Source organism: Sinocyclocheilus anshuiensis, unplaced genomic scaffold, assembly GCF_001515605.1.
Source record: "Sinocyclocheilus anshuiensis isolate Anshui unplaced genomic scaffold, SAMN03320099.WGS_v1.1 scaffold656, whole genome shotgun sequence".
Classification (NCBI taxonomy): Eukaryota; Metazoa; Chordata; class Actinopteri; order Cypriniformes; family Cyprinidae; genus Sinocyclocheilus; species Sinocyclocheilus anshuiensis.
Window position 1 is genome coordinate 1,064,066 of NW_015555829.1, and position 16,306 is coordinate 1,080,371.

General features: G+C 34.6%; 1 protein-coding gene across 1 annotated transcript in view; it reads left to right on the forward strand.

Annotated features, from left to right (window-relative positions):
* The first annotated feature begins 2,022 nt into the window (after positions 1-2,022).
* LOC107675340 (rho GTPase-activating protein 15-like) overlaps positions 2,023-16,306 on the forward strand; it is a 33,101-nt gene continuing 18,817 nt past the window's right edge. Inside the window, exons 1-8 of the mRNA XM_016469633.1 lie at positions 2,023-2,068; positions 5,361-5,497; positions 6,211-6,270; positions 6,608-6,669; positions 6,774-6,861; positions 7,710-7,799; positions 15,685-15,783; positions 16,062-16,200. Coding sequence (XP_016325119.1) covers positions 5,363-5,497; positions 6,211-6,270; positions 6,608-6,669; positions 6,774-6,861; positions 7,710-7,799; positions 15,685-15,783; positions 16,062-16,200 — 673 coding nt within the window. The 5' untranslated portion in view covers positions 2,023-2,068; positions 5,361-5,362. The remainder of the gene's footprint in view (positions 2,069-5,360; positions 5,498-6,210; positions 6,271-6,607; positions 6,670-6,773; positions 6,862-7,709; positions 7,800-15,684; positions 15,784-16,061; positions 16,201-16,306) is intronic.

The following is a 16,306-nucleotide window of genomic DNA, read 5'->3' on the forward strand; positions in this document are numbered from 1 at the left end:
GAAACAGAAGTGTTGTATCATGTTGTATTTTATTTTCTGCAAACAGCTGGAAAGAGGTAAGCTTGTTTTAAGCTGCATTGCACCTTAATGGTGCACAATGTCATGCAAACGGAACATCAGAAGTAGTTACCTGGTGATAGTGGTGTTGGGGAGGTGTGACTCAGCTGAGATCGAGGTAAGTACACTACATGGTGAATTATAAATCATAGCAGGAACTCATTTCCCTAGATTTCCAGTTTTGTTGTTCAGTAATCTCCATCATGTATCCTTTAAAAATAGAATATGTACCCTGTGGTTAAAAAATACCTAGGCCTATAATATAATACCACTGTATTATTACAAAAACTATCTTCTTGCCAAATCGCTCCCAAACATAAGATTGTCGTTTAGCTTAGTAAGTAATACATACCACGTAATATTAGAATAGGTACCCCTTAATTTCAAAATACTTACGTTGTAAATAATTTGTAATTGTCCAGGTTGTTTCCCCTTTTATTCCCCAAACTTTGCATATTGTTCCCAGCTATAGGCCTAGCTACGGAAGTAATGGATAGGTACACTATAATTACAAAAAAAAAGGTATGCTGTGAATTATGTTTACTTACGAGCTGTAATTTGTGGGCTGTAATCTAAAGTGTTACCTAAAATATGAATAATAAAACTAACAAACTAATAAAAGTACATGCTATGGTGTAGATAGTGGCACGCATGAGATCCACATTTTGTGAGTGAGTGTTTGTCTCCATCTAGTGGCTGACCTCAAGTAATGCACACAGATGCGGTCGTGGCTTGTTTTTATTTATTTATTAGTTGTATATTATGGGTGCTGAAATTCAGAGAAATCATGAATTATTGTTAAAAAGGTTCTGTTATATTATAATGTATTTTACATTATAAAAATGGCTTTAAAAATTGCCATATAAAAATGGCAAAAAATGGCTGCCCACTGCTCCGGGTGTGTGTTCACGGTGTGTGTGTGTTCACTGCTGTGTGTGTGCACTTTGGATGGGTTAAATGCAGAGCACTAATTCTGAGTATGGGTAACCATACTTGGCCACATGTCACGTCACGTCACGTCAAAATGATCTGTTTTCTCTATAAAAACGAAGGTCTCCGTCTAGTGGCCTAACTGTGCTCTGCATTCACTATTACATTTAATACTCCTCCGGTTAAGTTTGATTGTAACCCTTTTACTTAACTTATTATTCAACTTATTTGACTTATAAATTATTATTAAAAAATTAGTTTATAACAGAGCCATTTTTTCTGTTAAATTATACAAAATATTACCATTATTAAATAGATAATTAAATAATAGATTATCCCTATTAAAGTTTTTTAGGTGCTTTTATTATTTTTTATTTAATAATAATAATAATAATTATTATTATTATTATTATTATTTGGACCCTAGATATCATTTGGGTCCTTTCTTTAGTTTAGTAAAGAGGGGAGAGGGGCTTCAAACCACATGCATGAACTGAGTCAAATAGGGTTATGGTGAACCATATACAGTATATATATATATATATATATATATATGCACCCTCAGACAGCTGAAACGGAAATGATTGCAAATGATCTGGTTAGATGTAATAAAAGAGAAAAGAATAAAATAAAGAACAAAAAAAACATTGTTACATTTTAAATTTACTATAGTTTTTAAGGAGAGCAATATACTTACAATAATATGCATTATGTCAATCATATAGAAATCACGACTTTCAAACCAAATTATTTGGCCCTAAAACCAGGCCTAATTTAACCAATCTTCTCCAAAATAGGAGTCAGTCTCATCATCATATCTATCTCTATGGAGACGTCTCAGGCTGAAATGGTGCTGATCTCCTTTCATCTGTTCTTGTGAGCTCATAGCAGCCATCTTGTTTGAAACTGTTGTGACAGGCCTCAGGAAGTGATGAGTGTATGATAGCAGAAGCCCCATGCATGCACTAATGCTTGCACATCTTGAGAGACGTAGAGCTTGAGTGCCCCATGTGACTTTTACACTTCCTACAAACAACACTTTCTCTCTCTGTGACTGCTGAAACAAACGACCGGGAACCAGGTACGAGTGTCCACTTTATTCATTTTTACGGCAGCAGCAGAGGGTAATGACAGTATATATGAAATTAACAGAGATGATACAACTAAAGAAATGTTTTCTGGATGGCAGCTGGTTACTGAAGGCTTACTGATGGTTTCTTATGATTTCTCTGCACATGACTCTCTAAGATAGACCTTTATTTATTATCTCTCTACTGCATATCAGGTAAATGCTGCTTAAAGAAAATTAGGTAGGTAGAGGGTCAGATATTTTACATGCATATCTAGATGTTTATGTATATACATTTAAATGCATGCCTATGCCATTATATCATATAATAGTATTATTGACCTTGATATATGACAATATTTCAGGTCAGAAGTTCAAGATGTTTTGTTTCTGAAACTTCTGATGATAAGTCTTGATTATATGTGAACTAAATCTTTTCGCTGAACTTCCCTGGCAAAATGTCAGAACTGATAAGTTGGATGATTAAAATATGAACAATTTCCTTAAATTATAACTTTTATTGAAATTCACTTTTCTTATAGAGAGGAAATTGGAGACTGTTGCCCACTCTTAAAACCATTGTGAAAAAAGCGACTTGTCATGCATGGCTGAAGTGGCACTGTTTCCGTTGGGTGTTTTTTTCTTTTCTTTTTTTTTGTTGAAGATTTATTTATTTCCTGTCATGCTAGCATATGCTATCATATCAGCAGCAGATTTCATGGTTTTACCAACTACAGAAATGTTTAAATAAATATACACATAGTCAAAGTCTTTGTGTCGCCTCAGATGGACAAATAATAATAATCAAATAAAAAGAAAAAATAACCATATAATTGAAAAAAAAGTAGTTATTAGAATATGATTAATATAATAAAATATGGGATTTTTGCATCATTCTGTAAATGGCCAATGATCTTGATATCTGTACACTGTGATCGTGACATTTACTAATTATAGTTCATCTTGAATGAAAAAAAAAATGAAACCATCTAAAACCTGCTGAATGAATGACAGAAATGGTTGTTAGTGTGAAGTGCACTTTAGAATTTTGCTATATATATACACAACCGGGCCCAGATCCCTACTATCACTACCACTCGCAAACCATGCATCACACACTGTAGGCAGCGCAATCCTAACAACCTGCGCACTTTGCCTATGTCTACTAATACACTACTTTCTTTTTCTATTGGTCTCTGGAATTGCCAGTCTGCTGTAAACAAAGCAGATTTAATTTCTTCTATTACAAGTCATTTGAGACTAAACCTCATAAACCAGATGTGGATCAAACCAGAGGACAATGCTACACCTGCAGCACTCTCCAATAATTTCTAATTTTCCCACTCCCCCCGTCTGACTGGAAGAGGTGGAGGTACTGGTCTGCTTATCTCTAATGATTGGAAATGTAATCCTTTACCATCTCTGAGTATCAACAGCTCCACTGAATCACATTCAGCCACTATTACCCACCCTCTTAAAATCCATTTTATAGTTGTTTATCGACCCCCAGGACCACTAGGTAACTTCTATATATATATATATGCATCTACCCTAAAATGTGGTAGCTCAGATAAACAACAAGACGGATGAGTTCCTCCACTCTCTGCTTGATGGTGCAATCACTCTGATGTTGAAACATTCACAAGAAACCTTTGACATTAAAAGCTGCTTACAGACAGCAAAATAAATAATAACACAATATTGAAATATGTCAAAGAAAAAAACAAATGTAGTATTTGCTTATATACATCACAATATGTAAACATTTTATAAAAGCTGAAACATGAAATTGTTATTGTAGCTTAGAAGATGAAAATTATTCAGGAAGTGAATTCAGTCCATGTCTTGAAAAGACCAGTAGCATTTTGATATACTGAACAATTACTAATGATTTTATCAATGTGACTGAACTGCAGTAGAATTGCCTGCAATTCTAGTTTGATGCCTCCAGTAACAGAGTTTTGTGAACAGTGTACAATGTACATTTACAACAGTTTTATTGAGGCACATCCACAAAACCAACTAATGCTAGGTAAGACCGGGGCTAGTTGTCACGCAGGGAAGTTGTCACCAGGCCCATACGCAAATGTAATATATGTAACCCAATTTCCATATATGAAAAATATTGTCATATGAAGTAAAAACATATATGAATTAACCCAAATTGAAACTGGAACAACTTCATATATTAATGAATATATCTAGCCCATATAAATACGGAGCTTATATGATTTTCCATGTATAATTTCTGTACATATATGGCATGAACATGTATATCAATCTTAAAACCCATCAATACATATTGATATTATATAAGTAAATATAAATGATAGACCTGTATTTATTTATTTATTTATTTTTATATATGTTCTAAACTTATATCTTCGTCTACCCTGAGAATGTATGTATGTAAAAATTATATATTGGCTTATGGGTAACATATATAGGACAATACAGTATATGTCATAATATTATAATTAGTGCTGTCAAACGATTAATCGCGATTAATCACATCCAAAATAAAAGTTTTTGTTTACACAATATATGTGTATACTGTGTATATTTATTATGTATATATAAATACAAAATATGTTATGTTTATATGTTAAATATATTTATATAAATATAAAATATAAGAATATAAATATATACATGTAAATATTTTCAAAATATTTACTGTATGTGTGTGTATTTATATATACATAATAAACACAGTACACATACATATATTATATGTAAACAAAATCTTTTATTTTGGATGCGATTAATCGCGATTAATCGTTTGACAGCACTAATAATTATAATATTTCTATATGGGTATATCTCTGTAACTATAAGGTTTTCAGACACAAGTTTAATTGCACAAATGTGTGTTTTCTCTAGCTCTGGTTTTCAATGTTGGTTTTAAACACCTAGTTCAAAATGATCTTAAATTAAGATCTTTTTTTCTTCTTCTATGAATTCTGTTCTCAAAGTTAAAATAAGCTGCTGTGTAAACAAGTGAACACAAAATCACACTGGAATACATTCAGAGTCAAATATAAAATGAAGACAATTTAAAAAAAAAAAGGATGAAGTGTATTCTCAGAACAGGGATATTTTTCATAATGTCAGGTTGGAGCAAGTTGTCACATTCTTTTATTTGTTAAGTGTAATTTTATGCAATTCATTGATTGAAATTTCCATTGGCTAAAACAATGCTTTGATTATTTTTTTGTGTCTGACTCACGCATAGTTCATATTTTGAGCCAATAAAAAATGACAAATGACAGATTTTATATTGCTATTTTTTTCTATGTCACAGCGATGCAGAAGCAGCCAGCAATGGTGCTTCCTGGAGCCGTTCAGATGAGGATCAAGAGCTCTCAAAGCAGCACTGGAGAAAGACTCAGCCAGACAAAGTCTATGGTCCTACCAGAACCTGGCACACTACAGAAGCCTGTGAGCATGAGCACAATCACACAGTCCAGGACCAATTAAATGATTTTATGCCCCTCCGTCCATGCTGGACATTTATGCTGCAAGAGTGTGGGTAACTGCATTGCATGCAACACCTTATTTGCAGTTCCTGTTGCAATGGCTGTTTTTAGAAACACAGACGCAGAACAGCAGAGGGCAGACCAGCACTGCTGCACAGGGTCGGTTGCTTTTATGGCTGTGAAGGTGTAGCCATTTTCACCAACTGAAAAAACTACGACATAAAACATAAACTGCATCTGTTTTACTTGTTACTCTTGTAATAATTTTGCGTCATAGTCTGTGTATTTTTATGATACCTTTTTTTTTTTTAAACCTTACACCAAATTTGAATCAGAATTATGATGGAATATGAAATATGCATGGAATTAAATTAAATATTAGATTACAAATATGTAAATCTTTCAAACATGAGTGTAAAATGGAATTTTGTGCAGTTACTGTAGAAAGCAAACCATAAGCTGTAGGAGAAACCAAATAAGCTGATAGGATATGATCTGTAGTTTGATAGAATGTTGCATGTCAGTTTCTCCAAAAACACATACTAAATAAATAAAATATTATATATTACAGAATTTATATTACAAAAGATCTTAACATGGTTCATAATATAATTCGGGCAACAGAATATTATTTGGACGAGAGATACTACTTAGCAACACATGCTCTTTGTTTAGATCGACCGTCACCAGAGGAACCAGTCTCAGCATAATGTTGGTGGATCTGATGGGCCGCAGGTATGATCTGTCGTACCTCCTCCATTACCATCAATTCAAATTGGGTTTTAAAACGTGAGAGCCAGAAGAGCCTGCAGTGACATATTTACGCTCACAAAAGTTCATAATATAATCATTATTTTGAAGAACGGAAATCTGAGCTGTGTAAACAGAGTTTAGTATTTCATTACACAATAAATGGGAAGCCTGCAAAACTCCTTTTTCTATTTAACCAGTAAATTAACCAGTAAAATAAATGAAAATGGAGCAGACAATTTTCAAACCTTTTTTGAGCTACTGTAGTTTTTAAATTCCAGAAGACTAAACACTATACTGTATGTTTCATTCCATGTTACAGACTATTTTAAAAGGAGAATATTTGAACAAAGCCAAAATTGCTGAAGGAGGAAAGAAATTACGGTTTGTCTATCTTTCTAAAAATCATTCAATCTATCAATATCAATCTGTCTGTCTCTTTGTCTGTCTGTCTACAAGACTGAGTTTTAAAAAAATTATTTTCAAAGGAAAAACTGGAATTCAACCTGGGCTGTTCTTTGCTCCAATCAACTATTGTTCTTTAAAGAGAGCAAACAAGAAGCCGTGGCAAATTTGGTAAGACCGCAACACATATTTACACACACCCACAAACAGAGGAACTGCACCTGTATTTAGGTTCAAAAAATCGGTCAACTGATAAATCCTACCTTTATAATACAATAAATAAATGTGTAAAAATCATGAAACTGAAATATAAAATAAACAGTAGAATTTAATGAATAGCTACAGATGTGCATTAAGCAGCATAACTGTTAGCTACTGTGTGGGGAAGCATAATGATTTCCATATTTGTCTCACTTCTTAACTTCGCCTTTGATCCTGACTATTTAAAACTGCTGAAAAAAGACATATTTACCCGTCATGCACGGGACTCTCCAGCCATATTATTATTCTGCTGATTTGAGCAGCATGTGGCCGTGATAGAGACATGAGGTTCGGCTGAGAAGAGGTTTGCTACCTTCACAGGCTTGTCATGCTTGTAAATGGTATGTCGAGGGCATCGATGGGGTCAACTCATATTAGTTTCAACATCACTCATGGTCAAGTGGCCTTAAAGCCCCCGAGCTCTCTGCCATTTCTGAGGCCAATAAACACAGAGGTTATCAGGATGAAGTTAAGTATTTTTGCCACCTCATTAAAACTGTAGGACTGTATGAAATGCCCCTTTACTGATGTGGAGCTCTTTTATTATTTCTGCCTCACATGCAAAGCATTTTAAATATAAATGTGAAAATCTCCTGACAAATGTGATCTATTATTATATAATATTTGATTTAATAGGTGATATGTCTTGTATCAAAACATAGTGTTCGTTTTCACAGAGTCACGTAAGACACGAGAAACGTAGTGTTTCTATTTAGTATCTTGGCAAACGTGTTCATGTAATTGTACTTTCTCCACAGAAGCCAGGTGGTAAACCAGATGGTGTGGATCTGTGTGGGGCTGTAATCGAGTGGACAACAGAGAAATCCAGCCGAAAGAACGTGTTTCAGGTAGGACAGTGGGACGGATTGAGCAAAAGTTCATCCTTTCATCTGTTTATCATCCATTAGAACAGGAAAAACTATGCAGAAACTAATAACTGCACTGGAATCTCAGTATATGATGTAGATTGTCTAAATCTTGATAGTGAAGATTGGACAGAAGTGCTATCGGTCTTAATCTTGAGTCACATGGTCTCACCTCTAATAACAATGCAAGCATCCTGCTTCATCTCTAATAATATATCTTTCCTTTTTTAGCTCTGACTTTGTAAGATCATAGCTTAACCAAGTTGCTCGATACATTTATGAAGTTTCAAGGGATTGAAAGAGCTACAGAGAAACCCAGTCGCTCAGTGAGCTTAGCGTCCAGGGCTTTCACCAGGCCCGCTGCGTAAGGAGTGTCGGAGCTGGTGTCATACCTCTTAAAATCCTTCAAGAGAAAAAATACTCAGTCTTTTATCTGCACACAATGACTGGATGGATCTTTTAGGATTCAAAGTTCTTTAACACCCAAAAAGCATTTCTGTCCAGTCATTGTTGCCATGAAGGCTTTTCATTAGGATTTACGTAAAGCGAGATAATCTTTCGGCTGGTGTTTTGGGTGCTCCAAACACATATCAATAAATAGATAGCTGAGTTAGCTCACATAATGAGGCAAAGCGAAGATAAAAAGCCGATTTCCAATCTCATCGCACACTTATAATATCTTATCGCTGCCACTGTACTTGCTGTCCAGTATTTTGCCCAGAAATCTTTTTTTTTTCTTTTTTTGCAGGAGAGATTAAAAAGGCATTAAACAGTAATCTTAAATAATCCCAAACTCTCACACAGAAAAAGTGCTTGTAATGACGGTACCAAGCCATTTCGTAGTCTGCAACCGCTGTCAATCAACCTCAACCGGGATTAGAAATTAGTGTGGAGGCTCGTTAATTCAGCAGCGTGGAGAGTTAGATTTGCAATCTGTGAGGCATTCAGCCGAGGTCTCGAAGATCTGCTCGGCTTGGGCCAAGACAAAACACTTGTGTCAGATGAGGGATAGTTGTGATTAAGGAAGTTCACGTTCTTTCATTGGAGGTTTTGATCAGTGTTTTAAGCATCTGGAGTTGACTTTTTATTAATTTTTGTGCTTCTGTCACTGCTGATATTAACCTTAAATGCTGGTGCAGATCCTTATATCTCTACTAATACCAGGATTACAGCATTTATCAGTTGAAACGTAGCAGTTTCAAAAGCAATCACAACTTCGGAGGTGCTGTATTTAGCATTTTTGCAAATTAACATATTTAAAATGGCCATAAATTTGGAAATTGTACACATGTGCGCAAAGGGCTAGTATATAACTTTTGCTTACGGCGTGCACTACTGTTCAAAAGTTTGGGGTCTGTACATTTTTTTTTTTTATGTGTTTTTATGCTTTTGAAATAAGTCTCTAATGCTCACCAAGGTTTCATTTACTTGATCACATATACAATAAAACCAGTAATTTGTGAAATATTATTGCAATTTAAAATAGCTGTTTTCTATTTTATTATATTTTAAAATGTAGTTTATTCCTGTGATGATGAAGCTGAATTTTCAGCATCATTACTCCAGTCTTCAGTGTCACATGATCCTTCAGAAATCATTCTAATATGATACGATTTGCTGCTCAAGAAACATTTCTTCTTATTATTATTGAAAACAATGATGCATTTTTTTCCAGGATTCTCTGATAAATATATAATTTAGCTTTTTTTTTTTCAAACAGAAAACTTTTGAATCATTATAAATGTCTATACTGTCACTTTTGATCAATGTAATGTATCCATGCTGAAAAATAAAAACAATCCTATTGACCCCAAACTTTTGAATGGTAATATATCAGAAATCTTTCATTCTGTTGTAATATGTGACAAAGCACATAACATTTATGTCAAGTGGTGAGTAAAAATCAAGATGCACTTATTCTTTTCTTGAACTAAGAATCTCCTTCACTAGAAATTCTCATCACGCTGTTGTTCAGTGGTTTGACTCACACAGCCTTTCTGGTTCATTTAAAAGGGTTATGAACCCAGGGAGCCATATGCATTTATCACTTTCAAAGCACCCACAAAACTAAATCTGTTTTTCTAGAGATGAAAACTCTAGAGCTGCTGAGAACACCACATTTCTTTAAAAGAAAGTCCACTGAAACAACCGATTCTAGCATGTATGGACTTATACACATTTGTATCAGACTTATCACAAACAAAATAAGTTATTTTTATATGTTTTTATTTAGCTTTCATTGAATTTTTTTAAGTGTACATTTTTCATCTTTTATATTATGTCTAATTTCAGTTACCCAATTTATTTATTTATTTTTTTTACATTACAGCACTGGTTCCAAACCTGTTTGACTTTCTTTCTGTTGTGGAAAACAAAGGAAGGATTTTTTTTTTTTTGTCCATACAATTAAAGTTAACGTGGTTCAATGTTGTTTCCATGTGATTAAAGTCTGTGTTTATTTTTCGACCACATTGACTCATTGTATGGACAAAAACAGTTGAAACAGTGTAAAAAATATCTTCTTTTGTTTTCTGCAGCTAAAAGAAAGTTATACAGGTTTTGAACTACAAAAGGGAGAGAGTAAATGATGACATAATTTTAATTTTGAGGTAAATTAATGCATTACATCTTACCTGTTAGAAACAAAAGCAAATACAGATTATTTTCCTTATACTAAACAACCCATGGAAAAGTATTATCTTCCAAAACATTTTTCCTGAAAACCAAAGAACTTTCCTGCACAGCCTATCAGTTTTCAATACAACAGGAAACAAAAACTAAAAAAAACATCAGACAATGGAAGTCCAAGTCTCATTTTATCCACGTTTGCGTCACCTGCATGAAAAAGACTATCAAATCCAGCAATCCTGTTACACAAAAGCGAGTGCACTAAGACCTTACAACTGTCTCGTATTATTGACAATAGGTGCCTGGCATGAGTGTTTGAGAATCAAGAGGAAACATCTGAGGCTGATTGAAATACCATATGCCGGCATGTGGTGTCAAGCTGGAGAGACAGCAGAGCTAAAACTCAAACCGTTGCACTGTCCTTTCACCTGTAGTTTTACATTTTCCCTTTGTGTGTATCACAAACTACAACAATAAACTGTAAGTGGATAATATTATGGTTTTAAAGCATGCAGTGTAACTTTGAAAATGAGTTAAAAGGGGAATCCTTGACTGAGGTCAGTCAGACAGGGCAAAAATAAATGAACAAATAAATCCTTCCTCAAAAAGTGGACAGAGAATAAGCAGCAATTATGAACCAATTTGCACTGTTTGGAATGAGGTCAGTTGAGGTGATTGCAATGTTTATAGGCTCTGTGATAAATAACATGTGGTTCATGTCCATATGCCATCTCCTGAACTGTCCGTGGAAGTGAAGATCTTTGGCCAGGCACTGTCAGATCTCGTGTCTCATGTAAGCGGCACCTTTTGGGCATGTTTACTGCAGATTATGACAGACTGACAGGCCTACAGTGAGCAGGAGAGATCTGACGCTTCGAATGGCTTGCCTAGAAGGACCACTAAGTATCGTGCTCTTGAAAGGACACTTTACAGAATTGAGCTAATGAAGTGATGTATTGTCTAATTACAGGATGTTGTTTAGATTGTCACTCATTGTGGTACATGTAAACAGCCTTAACCTGCCTGTCACAGCAGTGGGACACTTAACGCTGGACTTTGTTGTCATTTCTATCAAAATGTATTTGATCCAAATGACATCGCAGGCTAAAGGCGTAGTGTATTTAACGCTTTGTGAGCAATGTTAGGACAATGCACTTGCAAGGATCAGTCTTTAAAAAGTAGTTAAGGTTGACATTGTTTCTTTGTCTCCAGATGACTGAAATGTAAAGAGATATGAATGACTTTTTCAATTAATTTTCAAGTCACATCTACTCGTTTAAAGCACTTGTCACTCATTATGTATGTATTTCTAAACATTTCCACTACATCTTAAATGATGTTTAGTGTCATTAGCTTTCTGTGATGAAAAAAAAAAAAATTTTTTACTTAACTTTAGCTTACTCCTTACTAAGAGTAATTGCATATCTAGCATTTTATGTATCATAAATAAATATTATATAATATTTTTGGTCTTTTTGCATAATTTTGACCAAATTAATTGGAAATGGCACAATAAAATTTGTGCTAATTTTGATAGTGAAGTCAGTTCAAGAAGTTTGTTTGAAATTATTTGAAATAGTTGAGTTATCATAGGTTGTACGTTTTTTTTTTTTTATATTATCTGAGACAAGGGTAAATCACATGTTTCCAAGTTTCCAAGATACTCTTAATGTCACCTTTAAGTTGAAATTTATTTCAATGAAAAGCCACTCCTGGTATTTTCAGAGTCCAGTAGAATATAGACACTTAGATATGAAATATATTACTGTACTTCTAAACTTGCGATCATGCAATCTTTTTCTTAAGACCACTTTGCAAGAGAGCTGAGGGAAAGGTATTTGCTTGCCCTCAAAGCTGCTTACATTGTGTTGAGCATTAATTTCAGTATTCATAACAAAATAATATACTTTATTTTCGGTAATAATCATGGGTCGATTGGAAGGATTTGAGATTCAGACAGCAGATTACAAAGGAGATTAGAGCAGCAAAATGACTCTCTCTTAGCAAGAGCATGCGATTTACAATGTCTCAGGACAAATAGTTCTTGCCCAGAAAAATAAGGAATTCACTTTTTGTATTTTCAATTTAAGAAACGCTTGTTCCTACAAAACCACTGCTGGGGGAAGCACAATGTGTAACAGTACTTTTGATTTAAAAGTCCTTGTGACATCGTCCCAGTGACAACTAGCTCTGGTTGCTTTTGTATTATGTATCATTATTATGCTATTTCTAACTTTGACTTTCAATTCAGCTGTTCATTTGTGGAAGTTTTTGTACTTGCATGTTACAACTCACAATTTTAATTAAATCGACTAATGGTTCAGTTCTTTACGAGAATAGCTGGCTCATTTAAAATTGCAATCTGGTAAATGTAGGTTACGGAAACAGTGTTTCCCGCTTGTGAAACATTTGACAAAGATTTTGTTTCTGTCATTGTTATTATTAATATTTTTAATCTGGCCTATGTAGTCTGAGCCATTGAATTAAACATTGTGCACGAGAAAGCATCAGGGGAACGCAATGCATCTTCCTCCATTTCCTCTGATTTTGCTTTTGTTTTCTCTGGGAAGCCCTCTCACCCAGACCCATCTCAGGAGTTGTGGAAAATTGGAGATAATTAACCTTCCTATCTAAAGCGCTTCAAAGTTGAGTTGTGTCTTTATGTAGCTTTCAAATTAATGTTTAATTTAACAGCAAAACACAAATGTTAAGTCACAAATGGCATTCTGGTCTTTCTACCGCTCTGCATAATTAAACATTAATGAAGAGTCAAAGTGAGAGCCCAGATATTCAAATTCCTCCTCATTAAACAGCATGATTAAAAGCGTAGTGCTTTTATGTTATACACTTTCTTATTTCCACTCGTGCAACACAAAACTTTCCACCAGACCCAGTTTTCCAATCAGCTCCTCTGCCACTTTGCCATTTTCCTGACCAATAATATTCTTTCAAAACATTTTTTTTTTAAATATGCATTTTTTTACAACGCTAACAACATTGATGAGAGATTGTGTAACAGGCTATCCAGGGCTATTTTCACTGCAATAAGAGGACACTAAGGGTTAACCAATCACCAATGTTAAATACAGGACAGTAATAATATGTTAGAGAAACGTTATACTGTAAAGGTCCTATTAAGTCACTTCATCTTATATTTAATGCAAAAAGTCACAGTGATGCAGAAAGTGGATGGACACTGCAGAAGAACATCTATGAAAAGAAGAACATATATGTAGCTATTTACGTATATACAAAATAAGTGAGAGTTAGGAGATGTTAGGAGAAGAAAGAATATGCTTTTAGATGAACCTAATTAATCCCAGTACAGCAACAGTAAAAATTGTGCAAAGGTTTGTTGTGTAAGCTGTCCATAAGAGCATTAACTGTCCATAGAAATATATGTGCATACTACTAATATTGGCATTACATCTATGGGCTTCATTTCCATGGACATCACCACATGCAGAGATGAAACATAGCAGAAATTGAGAGCTTGATTCTGGGGAGGTATTGGTGAATATAGCAATTATTATTTTTTTTTTCAGAAACAGAGAGGACAAAACTCATGACTAGTCAGCCAACGCTTTCAGATAATCTTCATGAAATCAAAGACCAATGTGACGTTTGGTTTTGAAACAGCTTGATTTGCAGGATGAGCTATTTTGAAAGACATAAAATGTGTTTCAGTTTAACTTAATCGAGCTTTGGTGTTGAATTTATTAAGGCTGGTTTGGCTTCTAAATACTATTTGAATTATTTGAGACATTGCGTGCTGGGTTGTGAAACATTATCACTGCGCTTTCTTCTAAATCAAAGTCGAACGACAATATGTCATACGGTTCATTTGATGTTCAATGTCTGAAAATAATGAGAAAAAAGAATGTCGTCACGTGCATAAAATATCTGTCGACTCTGCATAAAAGGGGACTGATATTGCACAAGCTTCACACATTGTACAACAGCAAACCCAGAAAGAGATATGAAACTGCCATTTGAAAGTTTCGGAAGACCTGCAGCACAAATATCCTTCATTAAAGTTGATCTGTTTCACCCGTTCAAACCGCCAATGAGGACTCCAACAAGTCCACCCCACTACAAACTATTACTGTCATGTCCGCAGGCACCCTCCAGGAAAGAAGGAGCTTCAGAACAAACATGCTATCTCGGATGTTCGACTCTAAAGAATAGAGGGATTGCAAACACACTCTGACAAGAATTGTGCCCCGAACCATTGCCTCTATATTCACTCCATCCCCAAAGAGACTGCTTGATTCCCCCTGCCACCCTCTCTCAAAGTCAGAAAAGTCTGTTTTAAATGGGCAAAAACTTTGGACGTCTATGTGGAGTGACTGTATGGGGGGAGGAGAAATGTATTCTGTGATCTGGCCTGATATTTTTAGAGACTGAACACTCTAAAATGATTTTAGGTTTTAGAAATATGCAGTGTCAGCTCTCTTTAAAATAACAAGTGTATTTGACAATTCTGACCTTAGCGTTGGTGTTTGCTTGCATTTTTCTGGGAAAACCGCTTATTCTATGCGACTGTGCCATGTGATGCTATGCCAGTCTCAAGAAATAAGTCTAATGTTTAGTCAGGTATCAAACTAATAGCTTGTCAAAAGGCTTAGTGCATCTGAGATTTCTCACTTCCCATCTTTTTGTATTTTTGTTTGTTTGAGTAATTGTATCCCGAGATCTACCATCTTCACACAATGTTTATTATTGACTTTGCCATGGTATTTTTTTACTGATTTGGTGCTCAAGAAACATTTCTTATCTCTTATTATGATCAATTTTGAATACAATGTTGCTGCTTATTATTTTTGTGGAGACAGTCAGGATTCTATAATATATATATTTTTAATTTTCTAAAATTATTTTTTCTATAATGGGTTTTTCAGGGTTCTATAATGAATAAAACAATTAAAAGATTTAAAAAATATTTTGTAACATTATAAATATCTTTACTTTCTCTTTTGACCAATTTAATGTGTCCTTGCTGAATAAAAGTATTAATTCATATCTTCATAAAACACTTCTTTGGTTACAGTTATAGGGACAAAGTATAAGAAGAAGCAAGCAATAAAAGATCATACTATTTTGTTATATTCAGTTCTAGAGTCGTGATGTAGTACAGTTTATCTGTTATTGGCAGGGGACTGTTCAGACAAAGCTTGCTAGCTGTATTTGTTTGAATGCCACTTTTTAAACTTTCATTTCAACCCTCTTTTACAAACAGATAACCACCCCAAATGGTCATGAGTTTCTGCTGCAGGCAGATCACTTTCCAACCATCTCTAAATGGTATGATGCCATCAAAAAAGCGGTGGACAGTCTGGTAAGTTAATTGCTAAAACACAAAATAGCTTTTTATACATTTTTACATTAACATGTACTCAATGGGGAATTAAATTATGGTCTTACTTATGCTATATATGAAGGCAATTTATTTTTAAAATATGACTGTATTTAAAATAGGTAAATAAATAGTTAAATAGACCAATGCTTTAATAGCTAAACATCTAACACTGGGATAAATACTTCAAATAGCAATATTTTTTTGGATGTTATTTCTGCATCTAAGTGATGAATCTTTTATATGATGTTGTGGTTTAGTCGAGTGGAGCTGGAGGCCAGAGCTGTGGTAGAGCGTCCCTACACAGGTCCAACAGCACAGAATGCTTGTCCCGACCAACCTGTGAACCCACCAAACCTAAACCAAAAGAGACCAAATCTGAAAACAGACGCTCCATCAGTGAGTAACACGTGTGCGTGTGTGTGTGTGTGTGTGTGTGTGTGAAAGAGAGAGAGGGAGAGAGAGGTGATAACTGGCAATCAACACAGAGAGTTCAGAAACAGTG